The 17507-nt window shown below is 37.2% G+C and overlaps 1 protein-coding gene across 2 annotated transcripts in view; it reads right to left on the reverse strand.

The window, feature by feature from the left end:
• Window positions 1–17507, reverse strand: part of ADCY2 (adenylate cyclase 2) — a 205924-nt gene that overhangs the window by 8376 nt on the left and 180041 nt on the right. The window contains exons 18-22 of one of the 2 annotated variants that reach the window (XM_058825649.1): window positions 14535–14719; window positions 12951–13035; window positions 7199–7357; window positions 2764–2910; window positions 1575–1682 (exon numbers count right to left, since the gene is read on the reverse strand). In XM_058825649.1, the coding sequence (XP_058681632.1) occupies window positions 1575–1682; window positions 2764–2910; window positions 7199–7357; window positions 12951–13035; window positions 14535–14719 (684 nt within the window). The remainder of the gene's footprint in view (window positions 1–1574; window positions 1683–2763; window positions 2911–7198; window positions 7358–12950; window positions 13036–14534; window positions 14720–17507) is intronic. The other variant, XM_058825658.1, reaches the window with a different exon arrangement.

The following is a 17507-nucleotide window of genomic DNA, read 5'->3' on the forward strand; positions in this document are numbered from 1 at the left end:
AGTGAAATTCACAATTCTAAAAATTCTTCCACTGATCTCATCTTGCAGATAGGCAAGTACATTTGAGAACATTTAACAGACCTGAAAATTACTAAAATGCAAGAGGAAGAGGGCAACCCCACTCTGCACTTTTACTTACAGAGTTTATACAACTTACCAAGGCTGTAGATTTAATCTCTCCTCATACATAACAAAGCAACCTTATTTTAAGTGCTGTTTTGAGTCCTTTCAGCCTGAGGAGAAAATTGATTTTGGTGTCCCACACCCCAAGGTAGGATCCTGACCAGTGACTGATTTAATAATACATGGACTCATTGATCTCTGTGAGAAATTACTGAATCTTCCCTATTTCTTGAGATAAAGGGACAGAAGAGATGGACAGATGACAACTTCAGAGATGATTCATGGAGTGCGTGCATCAGTCTAGGGTGGGACAGTAGTGGTGCTTGCTGGAGCAGCTGTTTAGATAAATGAAGCCTGTTTCCTTTGGAGTTCACTCCTAGCTAAAACAGATGGTTTCCTGTTCAGCTGATATATTCAGACCCCTTCCTTAGGCACTTAAGTCTTCCTTGGATGCTTGTTTTAAGCTGGGGGTGGTTCCCAGCAGTATGTCTAGCAGTCAGTCACTGCCTCACTAGGTACTGCAGGATCTGTGCATCTTTGGGAATCTGGAATGAAGGCTGCTGAGTTTTGGTGGGTTTCTTTTGAGAATGTGAACCAAACACCAAAGGAATGCTAAACTGTGGATCTCCTGATTGTGGAAATAACTCCTGTGATAAATTTCTTCCTCTGCATACACTAGTTTTAGTTGTGATTGAGAGCTCTCTATGTCTTCATATCTTCGGTCTGCAGCTCTGCATTTTCTTCATCTCCTTCACCTCCCTGCATTAAATGTCAGAGCTAATTTAAAATAATCCTTTGTCCTCAGGATCCTTAGGGTCTACAGTTCACGTAGTAATTGCTTGTGTTTAGAAGGAACATGAGTTTGGCAAGAGCACATTAATCCTTAGCAGAGACTGTGTTGATTCTTAATTGCTGTCTCTCTGTTGCCAACCTATAGTACTCTAAAGAGATCATGGCAGAGGCAAGGTTTTTGAATAAGTTATGAATTGCTTTTCTGATCTGGATTTCCACTGACTACAGTTCCTAATCTTACCATATTAAGTAAACTAGAAATAAAGGAACATATTCTCAGTGCTGAGTCTGAGGGTTCTAAAAGTGTAGTTAGTAAGGCAAATCATCCCTCCCAGCTCACAATGGAAAACTTTAATTCTTGCAATCTTTTGTATGCTCTGTAAATCCAGTCCTGATGTAGCACATAGGAATGAAATGTTGTACTGTATCCAGAGCAGAAGGCCTGTTTTAGCAAATACAGAGGTGGCATTTTCAAACTGCAATGTGAAGAAAAATTCACAGAATGTATACTAAACTATATACTTGTCCAGTACAATACAATCTATGCTAATAAGAAAAAACTAGGCCACATTATTATACATAATCTGCAGCTTAATGAACAAAATTTCAGCCTTCATTTGAATATGCTTTTTATTAAGCAGAAACATGTTTTCCTGTACCTGACACTGTTCTTGGTTGGGTGTAGCACTGAGTCCTGTTGCTGCCATGTAAGTGCTTCCAATGGTCTTTATCTTTTCAACTCCACTGAACTTTGGCTTTGACAACAACTGTAAAACAAGGACAGTCATTTATTATTCTGATCAGCAGTCCTGTTAGTCTAACACCAATCAGAGACTCAAGTCTTAGAACAGTTTCCGTATGGACCTCAAATGGCTTCACAAATATATACAGGATGAAGGACTTAAGGATGGATAAAACAATGGTTACAGAACTCCAAGGAAAGGGAATTTCTTTCTTCTCAAATAACTTTTTACTATACAGAAATTAAATTTATGGTAGTGAGAATAAATTCCATCTTATTTTACATACAGCTTATAAAAGTCAGTAGACTTTGCACTCCTGTGATATTGGAAGTGGACCACCATGCCAGCCAACAGTTAAGCTTTAGGCAGCTTTCTGAAAGTAAGCGTCCATTCCATGCCAGTGGAATACTCCATGCCAATAGGACTAAAATTCAAGGATTTTAGTACATATATCCCAATTTTTTTGAACATTGAATACCCAATGCTCTCCAAATGGGTTTGCTGCTAAAATACCCTCTATAGCTTCAGACCCACAAATCCAGACTGTGCTCTCTGAGTCATGACACGATTTTAATAACTTTTACTGGTATCTTCATCACTAATGACTTCCCTATAGAGAAATACTGTTCTCAGTGAGGCCTTTATAGATGCCTTTTCCTAATCCATCTGTAGTCATACTCTCTCTTTGCTTCTGACTTCAGTGAATGGAACATCACAACTTTTATAGTCCTTTGATGTGCTTGTGTATCAAATCATCAGTGCAGATCAGGTATAACACAAAGGTTATGCCTGACTTTAAACATTCATATTTAGAACCTATGGTTAATCCATGGCATGTAATGTAATTGTCTCAAAAACTGCAGCTAATGGGCAAAAAAAAAAAAAATACTCATAGGATTCTCATTATAGGAAATCAAAAGCAATTGAATATGATGTGAGATCAGTATCTGATTTATCTCACATAAATCTATTTTTTCCTTTAATAGTCCCTGTAAGTATTTTCTGACAGCTCTTCCACTCTCCCCTTCAAGTATGTTTTCTGACTGTTGCATATCATGAGTTAGTAAGATTGAAACCATATGTCAAACACTGTTGTAGTACATACATCATCAAAGTCCGCAATGATCTCATTCAGCAGCCTGAGACATTCCAACCCTTCCTTGTTTACATCAGATTCTGTGTAAAATTCCTTGAAATCCGGAACAGAGGCAAACATGACACAGACGCAGTCATATGACTGGTGATACAGGTCCTGTCCAAAAGAAAACAGTATAAAGAAAAAACAATTATCATAGTCTGCTGTAAATAACTTTCCTAATTAACATGCAGTATCCAGGATCAAAAACAGAGGTGCTGCAGTAGTTGGAATGCCTTAAGATGGAGGTTGGATGTTTTTAGCATTTAGCTGCATTTATTAATTTAAAACAATGCATAAACCTATTCATAAGGGCGAATTAACACAAAAGGCTGAAAATATTGTAATGATTTTTTTTTCTTCCTGAACATTAACTTTGTGAAAACAAAATGTTCACTAATTCATTAGACAGGGCCCATCTTTGAAACTTCTTATGAAGAGAATTTAGTCTGGCTTGCACGGCTGAAAATGTATTTTGTAAAACAATATCCAATTTATTATTGGCTGTTTATTATTGTACTAACTAAAAAACTGAACCAAAATCACAAACTCAATGTACTACAAGTGAATAATGCAAAATGACCCCGATTGATAGTTCCTAACCTAAAATGACAATACGCCTAAGAGGACAAAATAATTATCCTTTCTTTTGCATAACAAGGAGCTGGGCCAAAGAGAAAAGAATTCATCTGAACTGAAACTTACTTATGGCAGAGTCTGCACTACCTTCTGTGACCACTGAAATGAGAGCATCTCTACTCCACAGAAAGATTCTGGTGCTAAAAATGACCACCTCCCACTACACCCTTCACTTTCCTCTCCACTGCCCTTGAACATGAGACTATCTCTTCTTTCAGGACAAATTCACATCCCCCCAAAAAAGATAGAAAGAAAAAAAAATTATTAAACTAACACTTAAAAAAGAAATAACATCTATACACAAAGGTAGACATAGCTATAAACGAGGCTGCTATCTACTTTTATGTAGAACTACCTTCAAGTTATTATTTGAGAAACAAGGGATTTCAATAGTCACATAAAAAGGATTTATTCTGTGAGTTCAAGAAGCATAAGATAGTATTTTCCTGTTTACTTAGCAAAGCTTGGGTTTTGCAATTTGACAGTCAGTGTGTCCTTTTGGAAGAATGTGGTGTGTCTGTACACAGATGTGCACAGATATAGGGGATCTTTACTGCTGATGTATAACTGAAAAATAACAGAACTATGGGAAAACTGCTGACTGCTTCATCCCATCACAGGTGTAAAGGAAATTTCTGAGCAAACATGAAAATAATGATGGACAGGAAGGAACACATGCAGCTGCAGGAGATAAATTTTTTATAACTAGATTTTTGTGCCTCCTGTATTTTCTAGGGATTTTATACCCATAGCATTGCTGACGCTCCACCACAACTGTATGCTGCAGGGATGGAATACATTGATTCACAGCTCCAGCTGTTATTCTTTTGTAGCACCATGATTAAATCCAGATTTTTGAGACTCTCCTGTGGGAAACCCAAGGGTCAAGCCAGTAAGGAAATCTGGTCTGACTGTAGGTGTGTGGGGAGTCCAGCAGGGCACCTCTTGGCTCACTGGAGCTGCCCACTGTGAAGGGAATTTGGTCCCTTCTTGGGTGCTGCAGGTGTGACTGCCAGAGTGGCTCCTGCATGGTCACATGGGGTATTTCCTTAGCAAGGTACAGAGACTACACTCCATGGTTAACTCAGCTTTACTTCTATTTCCTCAGGTCATCTTCACTGTAACTTCATTTCAATTACAGCGACCCATTTGTCCTCCTTCCTCTCTAATAATTCATCTCCACTAATGAATGCTCAATTACATAGCACCATCATGGAACAACAACAAGTGGCACTATTTATAACCAGATAACTAGTAATTGTGACTATCACAATAAATTTCAGAGAATTTCAAGGAGTCATCCCTATCTAGTTTATTTTGATCATAATAATAAAGAATGTTACAATTGAGTGCCTTAATTTTCCTGAGAGTTCTTCTCTTGAAACAGTACTCTCCAAAATATGTAGTTAGAAAATTAAGTGCAATACTATTCTAGGAAGGAATAGCTTTTCTTATTTTTACAAAAATAAAATCATCCTGTCTTTTACATTCAATCCTTTCCTTTTTCCTCTTTAATACCATCTGAAATTCTGCAAGTATGTTTCTTTTACTGTCCCCTCATCTCCAATGCCTCAAGATCTCCTGGGATAGGGAAGGCAAACCAGTCCAATTTTATACCTTGGAAGGGTATGGCGGTCAGCTTCTCTGGGGCAGAATTTTTGCTCTAAGTAAAGTGCTAGCTCCATCCTGTAGCTAATAAAGCACGATTCCTCTTGCTCAGAGATGGGCTTGCCAGTTAGCTTTCAGCACAAAAGTTCCCAAGCACTTTTTACTAATAGGGAATCTGAAGGATAAAAGCATTAAGGAGAAAGCTGCAAAAGCCAGGTGCAGATATATTTAATCCTGACCCTGTTTCCTGCTTTTCATTTTAGATTTGAGCCTGCTTTTCAATTAGAAAATAACCTGTCTTGGAAAATAACCTGTCTCCAGCATGCAGACTATAAAGCAGAAACCCAGCTCTGGAAGTTCTGGTAAAGCAAACAAACCTTTATTATTTGCTCTGAAGGACCTTTGCTTTTGGCCTATTAGCATTAGTCAATATATATATCTTATTATAAAAAGATGTTGGTCATTTGAAACTACTACTACACTACTACATGTGCAACTGTTAGCATTTATCCACTAACTTTTTCCCTTTTCATTTCTCCTGCCTGCTTTTCAGCAGCATTTGTTTTCCCTTATCTCCATATACACCTGCATGCATAAAATACTAAGGGAAGTAGTATTTGGAAATAGAATATTAATCCATTTTCTTAATCTCAGAATCTATTTTAAACAGAAAAAAAACAAACATAAAACCATACCGACTTGAATGTTTGCAGCTAAGGAAAATGTGGATAAATTTCAATGTCATATCTGTTGACTTAAGACATCCACACCGAGAAAACAAAGGCCTAATCTGCCCTAACATCTGTATCTACATACAGAACCTTGCTGATATTGAAACAAATCTAAAGACATGACAGATACTTATATTCCTGAATACTTCCAGAGATTTGAAATGGCCTTCCTTTGAAAACTCTTGAAAGAAACAAAACAAGGAAAAACTTGAGTTTGTTTTTTGGGTTTTTTTCAATGGATGTCATTAAAATCATGTCAAATCCTTTTTACTTCACCTGACATGATGAGTTGGGGAGCTCAGCACTCTACAATTTCTGTGCTTCATTGAATTAAGTAAACTCATTCCAACCTAAGAATCTTGAGGGGTGACAAGATAAATCTGGTAGCTGATACAAAGGTAAGCAGATGGTGTTGCTCTGCTGGGAAGCTGAGGTGGAGTAGCACATAATCAAGAAAGCAATTTCCTGATGGTTTGCTGTATTTAATGCCTTAACTGAGAACTGGAGCGGAGTCAACTTGGCTTCTAGCCAAAATCTTCATCGCATTCAAAGGAACCCCACAGCAATTTTTGTTAGCTACCAAATGAATATTTGCAGGGAATACTAAAGTGTTGAAATGCAGTCCTGATTAGTACTGCTTAATGCAAACCACAGTGAAAAGGAAGATGTTGTCCTTTTTTGCTCAGAAGATCAAAAATAAATCCTTAAATCTGCCCTCTGCCCTCTTCTGTCTTTTTTGAAACAATTATTTGGCAAGCACAAGTAATTAAAAATCTTACATTTAAGATCTCTATAGCTGCTACTCTCTCGAAATAGATTTTTGTATATATATTTTTTCTTTATTATTACTGTAAAGGAATATTAGGAGCAGATCCAATTTCCAGAAAAGTAAAGACGGATCTTTTGGGTGACTTTTCTGGTGCTTGGATTAGGGGATTAGGTCCATTAAACAGTAAATAAATAGGTAATTCAGTGTTCAGAACATCTTTCCAGAATTAACATAGCCACTATTTCAGGGAAAAAGTTAATTTTCACTGCAATAAACAAGCTCTCCAGTGAACAGAAGAAAATTCAGAACCTGGTTGCAACTCCACTCTGATCATGGAGGAAAAAGTATCTGAATGCATATGATTTAAAATTAAACCCATGTTGATTCAGCCATTGTGTTCCTCCTCCTCCTCACCTATTTTTACCATCCTTCTAAAGGCAAAGTGCATTGCCACTTAGGAAAATTTCACCTTTTTATTTCAAGGTTTTATGGTGCATTCAGTGCTGTAAAGCAAACCTTACAGGAAGGAAAGGGGAAATGAAAGTGTCTGTAAATTTATATTTTTGCTGTAAGGACCTACTGTTCAAAACAGCATTAAGTGGTATTTCCAGGGCGCACTGCTTTCTTACAGAGCAGAGGATATACAGAGACAGCTGACCTCATTCTTCAGGTTCCTTGCCAAGAAGTGTTCAGCTACGTGGGCTGGAAGCACATTCTCCAGAAGCACCCGATTTAGGTTCTCCATGGTTTCAATCTCCTCCCGCTCTTTTTTGAACTTGTTCTTCCACAGGAAGTCTAACCTACAGTAATATTCATTCTGTTACAAGAGGACACAGAAGTAAAGAAACAATAGGCATCTTGTCCTGCTGGAGTACAGGTTTAAGAGACAAAATAAGCACAGTACACAACCCCTACAATTATTTAGCCACTCAAATATAATTCCAGGTCCCACAGAAGTCACAGCCCAAGCATACATTTTGTGACATACATTTTATCAAATCCAGCAAAAAGGCCAATGAGAAAAAAAGAAAAGTTGCAAGGTGCCTTAAGCAACGGAAGATTTATTTATCTACTCTTAAACTTGAGTAGAAATTCATTACAGAAATCAAACACTGTAATGGAAACAATGTATAGTTTTGCAACTTAGTATTATTTTGTAAGTGCAGAATTTCACTTACAATAATGGGCATTTTAGGAAGACCCTAGTTTTACTAACTTGAACTTATGCCATGCAACCAGCCTGGTGAAAACAGCCTATTGATATGATTTACATTCAGTATATCAAATCATGATCAGACTATAAAAAATGGCCCAGTCAGCTGGGCTAACTCAGTTTCGTTTTGGTTTTGTTAGTTGCTCTTTTTTTTTGGTTGGTTGCTTACTTTTACACTCCTTTCTGTAATACTTTATCCTGCTTTTCTTTTTGTCCCAGAATTTTCATAGTAGCTTTCCAGTAACTACAACAATACCTGGAACTATATGAAAACACACAACATCCTTGGAGCATCAGTATGTTTTGGGATCCAATTTCACTAGAAAGGTGGTGGAAAATAAATAAAACTGCACTTTTGCGGAGCTCTCTCCACTTCCTTTCAATATTTTCAGGGTGCTGTCATGAATTCTAAGGCATTATTTCCACAGTAAAGCCTCCTCTGGCCTATCTCATTTGACCTGATAAAATCAAGAGCTGTTTCAATGTAGTCTTAGTGATTTAACACTATCAGGCAATGTCAATGAAGACTATGTCATTAACCAGGAGAATATGATTATGATGGCAATCTTATTACAGAAAAACTTAAAAGTGCTAGCTACTGGTATTAGCAGTCAGTAAGCATTGACATAAAAAATGAGATTAGTCCTTCTGACTGGACAGTGGCTGTAACAGCTCAAAATGATTCATAGGAATTCTGCTGAGATCACAGCCAAAGATAAGAGTAGAAAGTTGAAATTAGATGGTATTAAAATGATTTGGCAAGCTTTTAAAAGGCAAAATACCTGCAGGATGAAAAAACAGTAAGAGGAAAATGATTCCTCCACTTAAATGTATAGAGAGAAATATACTCAAGTTTCCTTTGAATTGGTTGATAAGGGCCAGGTACTATTTAAACATTTAATTACAAAACTGAAAGAGAACATCCATCACATGAAATCACTGTTAACATACTCTCTTTGTGCTGATATCGATACTGCTAAGGACAGAATGCAGACCTCAAATGCACCCCAAAAGAAATATTCTGGCTATTCTGACTCAAGGGTGACATTCTTCTGAAAGTAAAAGGGGTCTTGACATCTTAGAATGGATCATGCTGCATTGCAGAAATCTGGACTTTGAATGTCAAATAAACAAACAAGCTGGATATTTGAAATAATTATATTTTACTAAAGGGTATTTGCAAACTATAAGCAAAATAAGAGTGGGCAGAGAATTAAACACTTATACAGACAATCATAAAGGTACAGAGAACCTGAAAACAGATTTCTGCAGGAATTTGGGAATAGGATTTTATTATTGCCTTGTCATTGTGCCTGTATTAAATGGCAATTATCAGTCCTATAAAGCTTGAGATCATGAATAGAGATTTTTTTCAGAACCATCCACAGCACGCAAAATACATGCAGTCACTTTTTGAGAATATCTTTTTATATATATGTTAGATATTTATACATCCAAGAACTTGGATTAGTATAAATATAAATACACATAGATGGTAAATTCAAATGCCACAAATGGTATCCATGCAGGAAAAATCCAGTAAAACGTTGGGACGTCAAAATCCTTGGGCATAAATTGACAAAAGTAACATGGATGCCTGCTGAAATTAAATATCCATAGATTGTACCAACTTTGTAGTGAAAAGAAAAGGTGGTAGCTAAGTGAAGTTTTCAAAAATATGTTTCTTCTTCAAAAGCTAGTATAAAAAAGATAATTTATTTACTACCTTACTCTTTACTGAATTAAATTTAGGCTGCTCCAAAAAAGGGCAAAGAGAACTTAGAGATCAGAAAAGAAAAATCAGAATGTATTCTACAATTTGCTTTGAAATTAGAAAAGTCAGCATATCATATTACAAAAAGAGAAGAGGACCAGCTTATTAACTTATTTTGAATTGTGGTGGTGGTGGTTTTTGTGTTGGTTTGTTTGCATGATACGAAACTTATCCTGATCAGTCAAGACAGACAGAGTGTTAGAGAACTGACAAAGGGTAGGGATATAAGGCAAGTCTTTGGAAAAGAAGCAGGAACAGTAGAGCAAGGTACCTTGTAAAAAAAGCCAGTAAATGCTAAGGAAAAGAGCTATTTAGACTTAGTGGCTAATGCTGATACAAGTGGATGAGTTGACATACTGTAAACATGCCTCTATCTACTACAAAGAAGTAAATGGTCATGTGACTAGCAGTGAAATTTGAAATAAGTTTTCATTGAATTCTTTCAGAAGAGACTCTTGAAGAGACTACTTTGTTCAAAAAGAGAAGAATTTTCTCGCAAAATAAAAGCTTGCTAAACAACAGAAGAGAGACAACAAAGAAACAGTTTTTACAGCTCTGAGAAACTGCCACAAGCACCTCAGCAGTAAAACTACCAATGAAATTCAGTGTGGATAACTACAATATAATCAATCATGAAAAACTATACAAAAACTACAAAGGAACGGGACACATAATATTTTAGGTACTGTTGAGAAAGGAATTCACAGGCTATGTCAATACTGGATTCAAAGCAGATCATAAGAGAGATTTAGTGCTCAGCCGTGTTTAAAAGTGAGCACTCTCCTTACACAGTCAAGCCCACACCAATCTGGATTCTCCTGGGAAGGGTGGAAGAATCACCATTCTCAGCACACTGTCTGCCTGTTGCCAGCCCATTATCAAGTAACTCTCGGGATCGGTATGCAGGGTGAAATGAGTCACTTCATCTCAGTGTCAGGAAATGGTTCTCACCTATGCTGGCAGGGCCATCAAAAAAAAACCAGTTCTGTTTTTTCCACCTCACTTTTGTCTGTTCACCGCCATTCTTCCGGCACAAGCATTGCTGTAGCCACACCATAAATCTTGAAAATAGATCTGCCTCAAGAGCAACCACTTCTGCAGGATTAATTTTTAATCCTGACCATTTCTCTATTTTGATGCACTATACATCTACACATTGAGCTGGGCCAGTACAAATGAGGAGACAAAAGGATAGGAATGAGCAGCAGAGGGAAGGTCTGCTTCTTCCAGTGGTGATGCCAGCTGTGCAGCTACAGGAATTAGGTAGGGTCATAAGCCATGTAATGACATACTAACTCTACCTCTCTTCATCCCCACTGAACAAGAGGCACTGATCCCCTGCTGCTTTTGATTCAGGAGAGGCATCTCTATGGCCAGTGGTGAGCAGGCTCACAGAGCTAGGCTTGCAGGAGAGCCTCCACTTTTTGTTTGGATGAACGTTTGGTTACTCATCCTGGGGACAGAGGAGCACCAATGGCAGCTGAAGGGAAGTAGAAAGGCTGTCCTTTTCATCAGTGCTATTATCTTTAGCATTTTTTAAATAATCAGATATCAAAAAAAGAAAAAATATGTATTATCTGCAAAAAATGCAATAATTAACAGAGCAATTACTTGCATATTACCCTCTGGAAGAAGGGTAAGGAAGAATTTGACTTTGTTGACACTGCCAAGATGGCTCAACAGCATCCTAAAAGTGCCACTCAATAAAAGTAGAAAAGAGAAAGTCTAAAAATAGAAAGACAGACACTGTCCCATGAATTTTTATCAAACTGTGAAATTCATTATCAGTGTTGGGAACACCAGCAAGATAAAATGTGTTTAAAAGAGATCAGACAGTGAAACAGAAAACAGAACAGCCAATAGCTATTAAACACAGCCACAGAAATACTAACTGGCAGAAGGTGGGAAGTATATGTCCGTGAATAGGTCACACTATGCAGGTTGATTTCCTCCTCTATTCTTTTTTCAAGCATTTGCTACCAATCAATATCACCAACAGTAACTTTAAATGGCAGCTCTTATGCCAGGTATGTATTAAAATTAGTTCATAACATTTTCCATTTTAGACTTTGCTTGAGAGCATTTGAAAATGCAGAAGCCTTTTTCTCCTTCTTCTTTAAGGGAGAAAAAGTTAGAAAAATCAAAGGCAAAGGAATGAAGAGTTACAAATAAGTGCTATCATGACAAGGATCCTGGACCTACAGCTCTCAAAATGAAGACTTTTTCCATTATACATTCATTTCTTAGTTGGTGTGACAGAAAACACCTGTAGCTGCATGCAGAACAAACTTCTTTGCTGATGTGACTGAACCCACAAAGAAATCTTTCTTTTCCCAATGAAGATGATATTCCTTCTCTCCTTTATTCTTGGTATTGCACCCTTTGCCTCCATCTGAGACTTGGGTTGACAGGGACTAAAGATTCTCCACTGATGAGATAAAAAACTTATCCCTCTTTCTGAGGGAAAGTAGCTGCGCTAGACCCACTCTGTCACCACCATCAAATGAAAAAACTCTAAGTGCTGCTGCTGACAAGGCAGATGAAGAATGTTATTTCTAAATCAAGAAGGATGTTCCCCACTACAATAAATACTGCAGAAACTGCCAGATAAGAATTTTTGTGTAGCAACCTGCAGGGCCTGCATGGCAATTTAAATGACAGTCATTAACTTTTGAGGAGTTATAATGTAAATGAATGATTTAAGGACAGTCTGGGATAAAGTCCTTTCCAAGGCTGCAGTCTGTGACGGCTCAGGCTGTTCATGAGATCTCACATGGATTGCCTTTTCAGTTTCAGAGCCCTGTCTTGTGCACTGCATTGTTCTGGCACAACGGGCTGGAATTGCATCTTTTAGCCATGAATCCTCTACGAGCCTGAGGATTTAGAGAAAGAACTGCCCTTGCATCTTCCCTCAGCTTAGTACAGGGTAAGACCATTGACATCACATTTGTTCTGGAAAAGCACAACTGGGTCATAAAAAAAGTAGTTTCCTGTTGGTTCACAGTTTTAGTGCAACCATGGCCTCAGCATGTGGCACACTTCTGTGTGCACGCTGCATTGTTTCTGTGTCTGCACCAAATTGTAATAACTGTGAAGAAAATAGCTTGCAATTAAGCAACCAGGGAGACAGCAGATGGATGCAGACAGATGGGAACAAGGCAGGAAGCTAGGAGCCACTATTGGTCAGAATGAGAACCAACAGTCACAGCACACTATCAGCATAGTGTCAGTGTTAGCTACTGGTGACTTTTAAGGGCATATTGGAAGGCAAGAAAGAAACTTATGTTATAGATGATCCTGACACTCCTCTGCAAGGCTATGGGAAAGAACAGGACAAAAGTGTTTCTTTGAGAAGGTGACAGGCTGCATGTGGCAGCTGGCATTGTGTCCACTGGTGCAGGTGAAGAGAAGTGTGTGTCTTACCTGTCTACCCAAAACAAGTAATGTGATGAAGAATATAAACAAGGAAATTGAGCCCATTGTCTTCAGGTCCTTCAGTATGCCTGGCCTATAAAATAAAAACATAAGTAAAGCAGGCTGCTCAGAAGTTAAACCAATATTACTTCAAGCACAAAAATAAGAACACAATTTATATGCACTACTTTCTGGTACATAAACTAAGAACATTTAAATATTATACAATATAATATTTGATAAAATATCATTATTTATATTATGTAGATTTAATTACCTCTACAATATTCTCTGCAAATGTGCCTACATTTTGAACTCCAATAATAAGATGAGGATTTAGGAAAAATAATGTCCTTTTTTACTTGCAAATGGAGAGCATTTGTGGCTTATTCTGTACAAGTAGAATAAAAATAGATTTTTAAGGCAATAATGCTATTTCCATTGTGGAGAGCTCGACCATATCCAATGAATATGCAGAAAAAGAAACTAAAGCACCTATCTCCCAAGATATCTTTTCTCCTGAGAAGGCACAAACTAGATCTTGTAAAGAGTTTATTAAAAACTCTGCTTTGGCAAAAGTCACTAAAAGCAATGGAAAACAGTTCACACTAGAACTCTCCTACTCATGCCACTGAAACAAGAACCTTGGTAAGAGATTTAGGAAGGAAAATGCCAACAGATGCAGAGCTTGACTGACAAAATCAAAGCTGCCAGAAGCACAAGCTCAATCTAACCTGTTCCCTGGTTCTCCATACCATCACACACATACTCTTTCCATTAATAAAATGGAAACAAAGACTTAGGTTTGTTCATTTAATCTTTAGATTTAAGTGCAAAGAAAACATACATTTTTTCCCCAAATTTTCAAATGAGATCCTTTTCCATGATTGTTACAGCACAGGAAAAATTACATTGAAACTACAATCTGAATGTCCAGATTTTCTGGTGTGGCATATGCCATACACTTGGCCTACACAGAAGAGAATCGCCTCTTTGTTTTGAAAACGAGGTAGAAATTACAGCTGTCCAAATATTATTTTACACAGCAATAACAAAAACTGGAGTCATAATTTTGGTCTTCCATATTATCAGCTGTAACAAGGATTTCAGCAGCCTCACTAAAAACTTAAGATACAAATGCACAGGCACAACAAAACAAAATAAAAAATATCCATACTGTTCGTCTACTAATTTGTTCAATCACTAAGCATTTATTTGTTTGTAAGCATTTCAGACTATGTACTAGCTCTGGGGAAGCTGATTTTCTTCAGCTTGTAGCAAATATGCCCTAAAAGCCTTAATTATGTGCAGCCTGAGGCCTTAACAAACTTGGTGATGACTTCTTGTAACACCCTTTGTGACAAAAATTCAAATTAAACCGTACACCATTTCCTATAGTGTGTGATTTAAATGCCTTGTCCAGACTTCTTTTATTCTAATGCTCTGAGGTGTGACATTAAATCAAACATTTGCTGCAGCATGACAATGATTTTACATTGTGATTCAGATTACACAGCCAAACATGTGTGTTCCATGACTAAGAGCTTCCATGGGTAGTATTGAACTTCAGAAAGACTGGAGTTAGCCACCTACCTTCTAAGAGGTGCCATTGCATACATAAATTTGCTGTAGTCATCCAGCATGGGCCCATGAGTGTGCAGAAGGATAACATTGTAGCCCACCAATGCAATCAACATTATTACCATTTTCAACTCATAATTTATCCTCAGGAAAACAGAACAGGAAATGAGCCCTAATATGCAGCTGTATATAAAATACTGGCAAAGAGAAATCAAATGGAAAATATTTAGAATTTGGCTCTTGAGTAGGAAATCATGCATAATAAAATGCTCAGGCTACTTTAAAAAAGAAACCATTGACTGACCACTGAAGTGTGCAATCTATCACAATCTGGGACACTATGGTTTATAGACAGCCAATAAAAATAAATTTATGCTCCCTAATTTTCACCCTTTGACACTTTTGATTTACTCATCTACATTTGTGGGATACCACTGCTGGTGTTGAAATCTAATGTAAGAGTCTGTTGCCAGCAGAGTGACATAAGATTTACTCCTGTTCCACTGTGAAATTTTCATTCATGTTTGAGTCCCAGGATTACCCTGAATGTCTTGCTAGCATTTGGGTCAAGGTAAAAATGTCTAAAGGCCTGAAGTAATAATTTCATTGCCTATATTTGCAGCTGTTATAAACTGATGCAGTACACAGTTATGAATCTCACAGATATGCAGTTTTATAAACAGCCAGGATAGGAAAAATACAAAGCTATTAACAGGGCCTATGCATAATATAAATATAAAAAATCCTTCTCTCAAATCCTGTGGAGTAATAACCATATAAAAACATACTATTTGCTAAGAAAAAAAAAAAGTATTTTCTTTCCTATGTCATATATATCAACAAAAATATGTATAGTTGAAGTTAAATTTCTGGAAAAATATTTTCTTCTAATATTTCCTGGCAATTGATTACAGCATCAGAATTAATGCTAAAACAGGAATCATCTCTAGAATCATTATCTTAGTCTTTAATATGCAACCCCTTTGCCAGAAATGCTTCCTGAAAATTACAGTCCTGCACCTTGCAAGGAAGTTTCTTTTCTGAAACTACAAAGCATTCTATTTCTAGTAATGCTATTTTCGGACTACTGTTGACTTGTTGATGGCAGCAATTTTGACAGAACCTGAATCACTGTATACTAATTTTGGAGGATCACTAAGAAGGATAATTTTCACAGCACCCATCAGACAGAATGTATCTGCCATCTCAATCTTTGCTGCTACTGTAATTTGCTCAAAGATCTGGTTGAAATAAGAAATAGATAGAACTATTGTTCAGAATCATAAAAAAAAAAATAAAACCTCTCTGTTAGCTGCATTTCAGAGGAGGTCACCTTCCAAATACATGGTTACATAAAAATAGCATTATTCTTTTGTTGAATCAGTATGGCATTCTAGTGCTGAAATCAGTTTTCCAAAAAGTAACAAGGAGAGGCAGTCTTGAACCCATAACTGAATACTGTTTGACAAAGACCCAGAAATTTTCAAGGGGAACAGTCTCTGACAGTGTTTCATACAAATACATAGAATAGATTGAAAATTTCAGACAAGGGTGGATGAATTAGAGAAGAGTGGCACAGCCACACATCTCAGAATGCAGACCTTGCACTGCAGTAGTGTTTCAGTTAGACACAAGCAGATCTGGAGAGCCTGGCAATCCACAGAGCAGTGAAGCCAAGCAGGTGCAGGCCCCTGCTCTGCTTAGGGCATCCCCCAGCCCCAGGATAACCTCAGCCAGCTCAGCCAACCTGTCACAACCCAGGAGCCTGCAGGCAGCTCCCACCTGCTGCCAACATGATGCCTTGGCTTTACCCAACACTGCAGCAGCAAGTTCTCGTGGAGGCCCTTTGGTCTGACAGCTGAAGCAGTGAATAGAAATGTTTCCTTTTAAGAAAATACTCCAACAGCTCAAAAGAGGAAAATCCTGGGTAACCTCTCCACAGACAGAATCTGCACCTCATGCTATATAAATCAAGATTCTCAGCATCTAAAGGGGCATAAGCCCATATATATTCTCTTTTTCTTTGTTGTGCTAGCTAACAAAGGTATTTTAACCAATGCCTTACAGAATCTGATTTTCTTACTGAGATCACAGGTCTGGTGTCTTGCACCAGGGTAGTACACAATTAGGATCCAGCACAATGCATTTGGTCTCTTCTCTTAAAATATAAGACCTGCAGTTTTATAGGTATAAAGATCTTCGCTGAAGTAAGAAGGAATTGGACTCCCATATGTCTATAGAGTAAATTTGTCAAATTACTTGAGGACAAAGTAATTTTGTAAAAAAATTTCCTAGTCAAATAAAATATATTCCAAAACTTCATCTTTTAGATGCCAGTATTATAACTTCTATTTATTTAACATGTGGAGGTGGCAGCACTAATACAGGACTGTGTTTTGTCCCAGGAGCAGATATACATGTCAGCTTCTATTACACAGAACCTACAGAAGCATCATAGCAAAACTAAACTAAACTAAACATAAAAATGTTGCTATAATTTACTGAGGAATCTTTGCTAAGTCTTTTTAAAAAGTAAGCTAAACTAATCAAAAAAGTTATTTAGGGGGGTAGAGAAGGAGGCAAATAAATTGCTTTGCTTCAAAATGAACTTAAATCAATTGGGGCTGAAGTAATTTCCAAAGCTCTTATGCACACATTTTAGATGACATAGTCAATAGATGTCAGGTTTACTATCATAAATCACATAAAGTTTATTGACATGAGCAAAGCTTAAAACTAACACACAGATTCAAAATAACAAACTTTTAATTTAAGGAAACAAACATTTGTCAGCCTAAGTATTCAATATCTTCTAGAGTGAAAAGAGAGAAATTTTAATCCCAGATTAAAGAAAAAAAATTAAAAGTGGTAACTCAAAAGGAATTTAAAGCTTTTTCCAGCTAAAATGTTTGCAGTGTCCGGGGATGAAAACAATGCTTATTTGAGAGATGTTTTAAAGTTTTAAAATCTTTAGCTAACTTTAAT

This window comes from Ammospiza caudacuta, chromosome 1 (assembly GCF_027887145.1).
Source record: "Ammospiza caudacuta isolate bAmmCau1 chromosome 1, bAmmCau1.pri, whole genome shotgun sequence".
NCBI classification, from domain to species: domain Eukaryota; kingdom Metazoa; phylum Chordata; class Aves; order Passeriformes; family Passerellidae; genus Ammospiza; species Ammospiza caudacuta.